This window comes from Pyxicephalus adspersus, chromosome 12 (assembly GCF_032062135.1).
Source record: "Pyxicephalus adspersus chromosome 12, UCB_Pads_2.0, whole genome shotgun sequence".
NCBI lineage: Eukaryota > Metazoa > Chordata > Amphibia > Anura > Pyxicephalidae > Pyxicephalus > Pyxicephalus adspersus.
This window is the reverse complement of record NC_092869.1, coordinates 841,762-850,838: the sequence shown is the minus strand read 5'-3', so window position 1 is coordinate 850,838 and position 9,077 is coordinate 841,762. Positions and strand designations below refer to the sequence as shown.

General features: G+C 41.5%; 2 protein-coding genes across 2 annotated transcripts in view; both read right to left on the bottom strand.

The window, feature by feature from the left end:
• The window catches only part of LOC140342460 (uncharacterized), an 8,645-nt gene extending 3,579 nt beyond the window's left edge, over window positions 1–5,066 (bottom strand). Inside the window, exons 1-2 of the mRNA XM_072428656.1 lie at window positions 4,917–5,066; window positions 5–3,439 (exon numbers count right to left, since the gene is read on the bottom strand). Coding sequence (XP_072284757.1) covers window positions 5–3,439; window positions 4,917–5,054 — 3,573 coding nt within the window. The 5' untranslated portion in view covers window positions 5,055–5,066. The remainder of the gene's footprint in view (window positions 1–4; window positions 3,440–4,916) is intronic.
• A 3,592-nt stretch (window positions 5,067–8,658) lies between these two features.
• The window catches only part of LOC140341863 (protein S100-A4-like), a 3,103-nt gene continuing 2,684 nt past the window's right edge, over window positions 8,659–9,077 (bottom strand). Inside the window, exon 3 of the mRNA XM_072427782.1 lies at window positions 8,659–8,862. Coding sequence (XP_072283883.1) covers window positions 8,722–8,862 — 141 coding nt within the window. The 3' untranslated portion in view covers window positions 8,659–8,721. The remainder of the gene's footprint in view (window positions 8,863–9,077) is intronic.

Genomic DNA, 9,077 nt, shown 5'->3' with positions numbered 1-9,077 from the left:
GAGCGGTGTCTGATTTTTTAATAGAATCTTGTTTCTGGATGGGGACTGGTATCTGAGTGGTATTTTGTTTTTGTGGGGAGTCTTGTTTTTTAGGGGAATCTTGTTGGTAGACCAAGTCTTGTTTTTGGGTTGTGTCTTTTAAGTGACTAGAATCTTGTTTCGTAGTGGTGTCTTGTTTCAGGGTGGAGTCTTGTTTCTGGGTGAGGTCTGGCTTCTGAGTATTGTCTTGCTTTGGGGTGGAATCTTGTCTCTTAGTGGTCTCTTGTTTACAGGTTGTGTCTCCTTTCTGAGTTTGACCTTGTTTTGGGATAAAGTCTTGTTTCTTAAGGGGATCTTGCTGGTGGATCAAGTCTTGTTTCTGGGTCTGGTCGTCTTTTTGGGTAGTTTCTTTTATCTGACTGGAATCTTGTTTCTCTGTAATGTGTTGTTTCTGAGTAGAATCTTGCTTCTGGGTGTCATCTTGTTTCTGAGTGGGGCCTGGTTTTTGAGTTGAATCTGGTTTTTGGGCTGCGTCTTGTTTCTGGGTTGAGTCCTGTTTTTGGGTGGTGTCTAGTTTCTGGATGAGCTCTGGTTTCTGAGTTGTGTCTTGTTTTTTGGTGGTATCCTGTTTACAGGTTTTGTCTTGTTTCTGGGCTGTGTCTTGTTGTTGAGTGGAATCTTGTTTTTGGGTGGTGTCTTGTTTCTGAGTAGAATCTTGTTTTTGGGTGAGCTCTGGTTTCTGAGTTGTGTCTTGTTTTTTGGTGATATCGGGTTTCTGAGTGAAGTCTTGTTTCTGGGTCATGTCTTGTTTACAGGTTGTCTCTTGATTTTGGGTCTGGTCTTGTTTTTGGGTAATGTCTCTTATCTGACAATAATCTTGTGTCGGGATGGTGTCTTGTTTCTGAGTAGAATCTGGTTTCTGGGTAGTGTCTTGTTTTTGAGTAGGGTCTGGTATCTGAGCGGTGTCTGATTTTTTAATAGAATCTTTTTTCTGGATGGGGACTGGTATCTGAGTCCCCCATCCCATATGAGTGGTATCTTTTTTCTGTGTGGAGTCTTGTTTTTGGGTCGTGTCTTTTATCTGACTGGAATCTTGTTTATTGGTGGTGTCTTGTTTCGGGGTGGAGTCTGGTTTCTGAGTATTGTCTTGTTTTGGGGTTGAATCTTGTTTCTGGGTGGTGTCTTGTTTACAGGTTTTTTCTTGTGTCTGGGTTTGGCCTTGTTTTGGGATAAAGTCTTTTTTCGTAAGGGGATCTTGCTGGTGGATCAAGTCTTGTTTCTGGGTCTGGTCTTTTTTTTGGGTAGTTTCTTTTATCTGACTGAAACCTTGTTTCTCTGTAATGTGTTGTTTCTGAGTAGAATCTTGCTTCGGAGTGGTGTCTGGTTTCTGGATATTGTCTTGTTTTTGAGTAGGGTCTTGTTCCTGGGTGGACTCTTGTTTTTGGGTGGTGCCTGGCTTCTGGGTATATTCTTGCTTTTGGGGGTCATCTTGTTTCTGAGTGGGGCCTGGTTTTTGAGTTGAATCTGATTTCTGGGCTGTGTCTTTTTTTTGGGTGCAATCTTGTTTCTGAGTTGAGTCTTGTTTTTGGGTGGTGTCTAGTTTCTGGGTGAGCTCTGGTTTCTGAGTTGTGTCTTGTTTTTTAGTGGTATCTGGTTTATGAGGGGAATCTTTTTTCTGGGTTGTGTCTTGTTTTTGAATGAAGTCTTGTTTCTGGGTGGTGTCTTGTTTCTGAGCTGTGTCTTGTTGTTTAGTGGACTCTGGTTTCTCAGTAGAACTTTGTTTCTTTATGAGCTCTGGTTTCTGAGTTGTGTCTTGTTTTTGGGTGGTGTCTGGTTTCTGAGTGAAGTCTTGTTTCTTGGTCATGTCTTGTTTACAGGTTGTCTCTTGATTTTGGGTCTGGTCTTGTTTTTGGGTAATGTCTCTTATCTGACAAGAATCTTGTGTCGGGATGGTGTCTTGTTTCTGAGTAGAATCTTGTTTCTGGGTAGTGTCTTGTTTCTGAGTGGGGTCTGGTATCAGAGCGGTGTCTGTTTTTTTAATAGAATCTTGTTTCTGGATGGGGACTGGTATCTGAGTGGTATCTTTTTTCTGTGTGGAGTCTTGTTTTTTAGGGGAATCTTGTTGGTAGACAAAGTCTTGTTTTTGGGTGATATCTTGTTTCAGGATGGAATCTTGTTTCTGAGTGGAGTCTTGTTTCTGGGTGAGATCTGGTTTTTGTGTATTGTCTTGTTTTGGGGTAGAATCTTTTTTCTGGGTGGTGTCTTGTTTACAGGTTGTGTCTTCTTTCTGGGTTTGACCTTGTTTTGGGATAAAGTCTTTTTTCCTAAGGGGATCTTGCTGGTGTATCAAGTCTTGTTTCTGGGTCTGGTCTTCTTTTTGGGTAGTGTCTTTTATCTGAGTGGAATCTTGTTTCTCTGTAATGTGTTGTTTCTGAGTAGTATCTTGCTTCTGGGTGGGCTTTGGTTTCTGAGTGGTGTCTGGTTTTTGAGTAGGGTCTTTTTCCTGGGTGGACTCTTGTTTTTGAGTGGTGTCTGTTTTTTGTGTAGAATCTGGCTTCTGTGTATATTCTTGCTTCTGGGTGGCATCTTGTTTCTTAGTGGGGCCTGGTTTTTGAGTTGAATCTTGTTTCTGGGCTGTGTCATGTTTTTGGGTGGTGTCTAGTTTCTGGGTGAGCTCTGATTTCTGAGTTGTGTCTTGTTTTTTAGTGGCATCTGTTTTCTGAGTGGAATCTTTTTTCTGGGTTGTCTCTTGTTTTTGAATGAAGTCTTGTTCCTGGGTAGTGTCTTGTTTCTGGGCAGTTTCTTGTTTCTGCAGAAATCCTTCAGTCTTTTTTTGATCCTGTTTTTTCTTCTGAATCGGGTCTTCTTTCTGTGTTGAATCTTTTTTCTGTTTGTCATCTCTTACTGTTAGCTCTTGCTTTTGGGTGGAATCTTGTTTCTTGGTCGGATCATCCTTCTGAGTTTGGCCTTGTTGGAGGGTCTGCTCTCTTTTTTCGATTGGGCCCTGTCTTTTTTCTGGCTCTTGCTTTATAGCGTAGTCTTGTTCCTGGGATCTGGTTGCTCCTTGGAAGAAGTCTTTTGTCTGTGGGTAGCCTTGTATCTGGGTTGAGTCTTGTTTTTGCCCTGGATTCTGAAGTCGGTCCTCTTTAAAAGAAGGATCCGGCTTCTGAACAGAACCTTCTTTTGGGGTGACCTCTGGCTTTTGAGTTTGAAGCTGCCCAGGAGCTGATTTGTTGACTTTGTGTTGACTTTGTGTTGACTTTGAAGCCACTGAAGCTGACGCTTGAAGTCCTTTCTGGGATGCACAAATGCTACAGCCCCTCTTAGTCCTCAGGGCTTCAAAATAGGCAATCGAAACTTTAGCCACAAGTTCCAGGAACTCTTTAAAGTCTACCTCTCCATCTTTGTTCGTGTCCAGAGCTTGCAGGATCCCTTCAATGGTCTTGGGGTCATTTGAGTCCTTAAAAAGAAGAAAATTACAGATCTCGAATCAGTCAAAAGAAAAAAACAAAAAACAAAGGGCCACTAGGTGGCAGAACGAGTCATTGATTTAATAGCAACTGAAAAGAGAAGTGTAGAGAGTCAGTGAATTTCAGATGAATAGACGGGGGAATGGTTTACAAATAGAGCCCATAGCACAAAGACTCCATAGCACAAAACCCAAATACCATTAACTGTCACAAGTATGGTATGTCCAGTTTAGAAAAACTGGCAAAAGAAAACCACCAACCATACAACAAACTTACAATCATATATAAAGTAGGTACACCTAAGGAAAGTCTTGACTTTTTTCAATATTTTAACTGGCAAACATTTGATATTCATTCAAACATTTCCAACAGATAACTTACCTGGCTTATAACACAAGGATAATTTGCAATTTTTTTTAACAAAAATATCCATATAGTTGAAAACAGAACAGCCTGAAATTTTCCTCTTTAGCAGAACGTATCTATTGTACGCATCCTAAATACCCGTCCACCAGTCTCTGAGTAGTAGATAGTTTTACCATTTATTCATGCAAAAATAAAAGCAATTTGCTGGTGAGTTTCTTTGAATGAACTGCCTGTTTCACATATAGTCACAGCATTTCTATGGGATTCCAATTGGGGCTCTGGCTAAGTCTATCCATAAACCTTCATTTCTGAGACATTTGTTGGTGAATTTGATTTAGATCCAATAATAATTGGGTAATATTTTTATGATGTGATGACACCTCGCAGGGCAGTAGCTAAAAGAACTCCAGACCACCCATATCTGAGAGTTGAATAAAAAGGCTCCATCAGCTCTTTCAGGACGTTCTCATTATTGGTTACCTGGAACATCTAATGTCATGGATTTACATTAGTGGTATATGTAGGGGTGTACTTACTATTTCCACATAATATAATAGCATTTAAATATGTTTAGATGATGGGAATGAATACATCATGTCAGTTTTATGTGTCCTGTATATAAGTATAGGGAGTCACTGCATGGATGAAGATCTATTGATTGCCTGATCAAGTGTGTTCAAAGTCATCCAAGTCCCCATGGGGTGTACTTACTTTTTCACACGCCTGTATATTAGCATTACACTTTCTGTGCATGCCAATATTTGCAGGTTTTGCACATTTTTATATCTATTTTGTGTCTTTGAGATCTTCTGGTCCTCATATTAAACTTGGAATGGATTTTTTTTTCCATCGTAGTGTTGCAGCTATCTGGACCTGCAGATTGCAACCTTTGCTTAGTAAGGGTAAACAGTTACACCCTACATATGTTACGCCCTTTGCAGTCAGGGAAACACCCTAAAAAAATTAAAACTATTTCTCAGGTGTCACCTGGCCCTGTAGGTACTCCCTGTATTTATGTATAAATAGCGTCATTCCATTGGCCAGACATTTTGTCGGTAGAAATGGCTTTGTGTTCCGTGTTGCACGAAATCGGTTTCTTACCTCTATGACTTCGGCAAACTGGGTCAGGACAAGGCTGTTAAACTCCTCCATGTTCAGCTTGTCGCAGGGGGCGCTCTGGCAGCTGTAGTCATGAAAGGTGTCGATGATCCGGCGGATGGCGGTTAAGAGGTTGGCCATGGTTGCGGCACGGAAATAGGCTGGAAATAAATTGAAAAAAGTGTTACCATAAAATAAATGATAAAATACAATCACCATTATCACATGCAGCAAATGTTTCCACGTCTGACAGGAATGAAGTGTGAGCTCTGCAGGTGAGGTCGGAATAGGTGGGTGGGGCTTAGCTGATTAATATTCATCTGTTACCTATAAGTGTCATAATCAGATGACCCGCTGATTGGCCTGAGACATTCACACGGTGACAAATCTGCACACAAATATTGGGAATATAAAAAAATCGCCTAATAGGGAAATGGCCGATCTCAGGGAATTTGTATATTGATTGTTGGCCCTGATGATGAGGCTGCCCCACTGACCAATCACTGCTGATGGATCTCTGGAGGTCGGTGCCACACATAGCTCTAACCACTGACACGGGATTAGGAGGCAATATTTCGCTATATGTCCCCCTGATGTATTTTTAGTGACAGCCTGGGGGCCCCCCAAGCCCCTGCACTGCCCCCTCCTATACCCCAGTAGTCCCCACAGACCAGGTCAGGCCTCCATCCTGCAACCTACTATCAGTCACACTGCAGAACCTAGGGGGCGGGGCATTAGATGGGAGGGGGTGGGGCACGTGACAGCTTTCCATAGGCTGAGCCAAGATTTGCATAATACTGTCATCAGGATTTTCCATTTTTATGCCATTGTAATAAAATACTGCAATCATTAAAAACCAAAATCAAAATTGAAACCAACGGTCATGTTATTAAAAAGCTGCCATCAAATATTGCAAGAGACTGCTACCAAAATACAAGATAATACGTTCCAAAGGAGACTGCCAGAAACTGCAGAAGACTGCCCCATAGCATAAGTTAGTAGAGGCTGGGATTTCTATACATCTGAGTGACATCATCACTCCAGAAATGATGCATAGCCCAAATCTTGCAACAACACCACGGTGCTAGGGCTACTTCCACGGGGGCTCCCTGGAAGGATGATGATGTTACCCTCACCTAGGCATGCCAGGTGGAAGTTGGAAGTTGGGGGACAGGTAAGTATATTTAATATAAAGAAAAAAAGTCTGACCTGGTGGTGGAGTAATATTTTTCTGTGGAATAATTAGGTATTATAAAAGAACAGCGCTAAAGTATTTTGACATTGCAATTTTATACAATAAACAGCAGGTGGCACTGTTGTGGAAAATAAATATTTGGGAGGTTATATATAAAACAGAACACCAGGGGGCGATGTTTTGGTATTGTACCACTGTAAATTGTTATTATTACTACTAAAAAATAACAGCTCCATAGTTACATAGTAGGTTAGGTTGAAAAAAGACATAAGTCCATCAAGTCCAACCACTAGGGAAATAAACATCCCAGATATAAAACCCTATAAGACATTGTTGGTCCAGAGGAAGGCAAAAAAACCCCTGGGTACAATTTACTTCAACAGGGGAAAACTCCTTCCTGATTCCATGAGGCAATCGGATGTTCCCAGGATCAGCAGTCTATGTTATCTTTACTTTAAATCCTTAATATCCAGTTATATTCTGTGCTTCTAGAAATCATCCAGCTTTTCCTTAAAGCAATCTATAGTAGTTGCTGAAACTACTTCCTGAGGGAGCCGATTGCACATTTTCACAGCACTTACAGTGAAGAATCCCTTCCTTATCCGGAGCTTAAACTTCTTTTCCTCCAGACACAAAGAGCGCCCCCTTGTGCTTTGTAATGACATTACTGTGAATAATGGGGAAGAGAGTTCTCTATATGGACCATTTATATATTTATACAGGGTGATCATATCCCCCCTTATACGTCTCTTCTCAAGGGAGAATAGATTCAGTTCAGCTAATCTCTCCTCATAGCGGAGCTCCTCCATTCCTTTTATTAGTTTAGTTGTCCTTCTCTGCACTCTCTCCAATCCCACAATGTCCTTTTTGTGAACTGGGGCCCAAACCTGGACCGCATATTGCAGATGTGGTCTGACCAATGCTTTGTACAGGATTATGTCTCCATCTCTGCAGTCTATTCCTCTTTTATTACAAGAAAGTACTTTACTAGCTTTAGATATTGCAGCTTGGCATTGCATGCTGTTATTAGGTCTATGATCTACCAGAACCCCCAGATCCGTCTCCATTTCTGAACCCCCAAATGTATTCCCCCTAGACAGTATGAAGCATGCATGTTGTTACCCCCAAGTACATAAATTTACATTTATCTATATTAAATGTCATTTGCCACTTGGCTGCCCAATCACACAGTACAGCCAGGTCTGCTTGTAGATTATAGACATCCTGTATGGACTTAATTCCATGACATAGTTTGGTGTCATCTGCAAACACAGGAATCCCAAACTCTAATTCACTTATATAGTTGCAAGGAAGAAGGTGGTTATGGCAGCAATGGTATATTCAAATCCTGTTTAGCTAATTAGTGGGTAATCTTTCAATTTTCAATATAAATCACAGTGATCAGTTTCATGTCCTTCAGTCCTCAAAGAGATATAAGAACATACAGCCCAACAGCACAACCATCTTCCTTTTCCATCTGCTTCCCTTCCGTTATAGTTTTATATAACTGAACAGCAGAGGGCACTATTAAAGCATTGTATGGTTATATATTACTGAACAGCAGAGGGCGCGGTTGTATCATAGTAAGGTTATATATTACTGAACAGCAGAGGGCGCCGTTATAGGATTGTCTAGTTATATATAACTGAACAGCAGAGGGCACCATTAACGCATTGTATGGTTGTTTATTACTGAACAGCAGAGGGCGCTGTTATAGGATTGTATAGTTATATATAACTGAACAGCAAAGGGCGCCGTTATAGGATTGTCTAGTTATACGGTATATAACTGAACAGCAGAGAGCACTATTAAAGAATAGTATGCTTATATATAACTGAACAGCAGAGGGCGCAGTTATAGCATTTTTACTGAACAGCAGAGGGCACTGGTATAGCATTGTATGGTTATATATTACTGAACAGCAGGGGCACTGTTATATCATAGTAAGGTTATAAATTACTCAACAGCAGAGGGCGCTGTTATTGCATTGTATGGTTATATATTACTGAACAGCGGAGGGCACTATTATAGCATTGTATAGATATATAACTGAACAGCAGAGGGCACTGTTATAGCATTGTATAGTTATATATAACTGAACAGAAGAGGGCGCGGTTATAGCATAGTAAGGTTATATAATACTGAACAGCAGAGGGCCCGGTTATAACATTGTATAGTTGTATATAACTGTTTAGCAAGGGGGGGGGGGCTGATGACACCCAGAATCTACCCTTTGTTTGGTCAGCTGAACCTGCTATTCCCCCACTCTTTTGTGATGTTACCCAACAAATCTTTAAATTAAGATTTTGTCTGCCATGATTTGTGTGATCCTGCTCAGCCAGTCTTGTGATTGAGGAATGCCAACCGGAAGGTATCAAGTCTGTTGCCTATCCCTTTCCTGCCTGCCATTCACATGACCACCAATGCCAGTCACTACAATGCCAGTCACCCCCCACCTTCCCCCCCCCCCCAAGTCACAAAGTACTTACACCCCCAAATCTGAATCAAATTAGGAAGCTGGCTGTCCAAAAAGACAAAATGAGACTGAAATCATAAGGAAATCTCATTTATTGAAAGATCATACAAGCACAAATATTTCCTCCAATCAGAGCTCTACTTGCTGCAGAGACCTCTGATGGCAATGGCCACACAAGCCGAGAAACACATAAATTCCTCAAAGTCCACCTTCTTGTCCTTATTAGCGTCCATCTTCCCGATGATTCCGTTCAGGATATCTTGTTTGTTCTGACTCGCCTGCAAGACAAACATCGGCACCTTTCATTTAATTTCCCAAAGTTTGTGTCTCTGCCCCTCCCACAATGGGGAGATTTCCCCCAGTAGCTTGTGTCTCTGCCCCTCCCACAATGGGGAGATTTCCCCCAGTAGCTTGTGTCTCTGCCCCTCCCACAATGGGGAGATTTCCCCCAGTAGTTTGTGTCTCTGCCCCTCCCACAATGGGGAGATTTCCC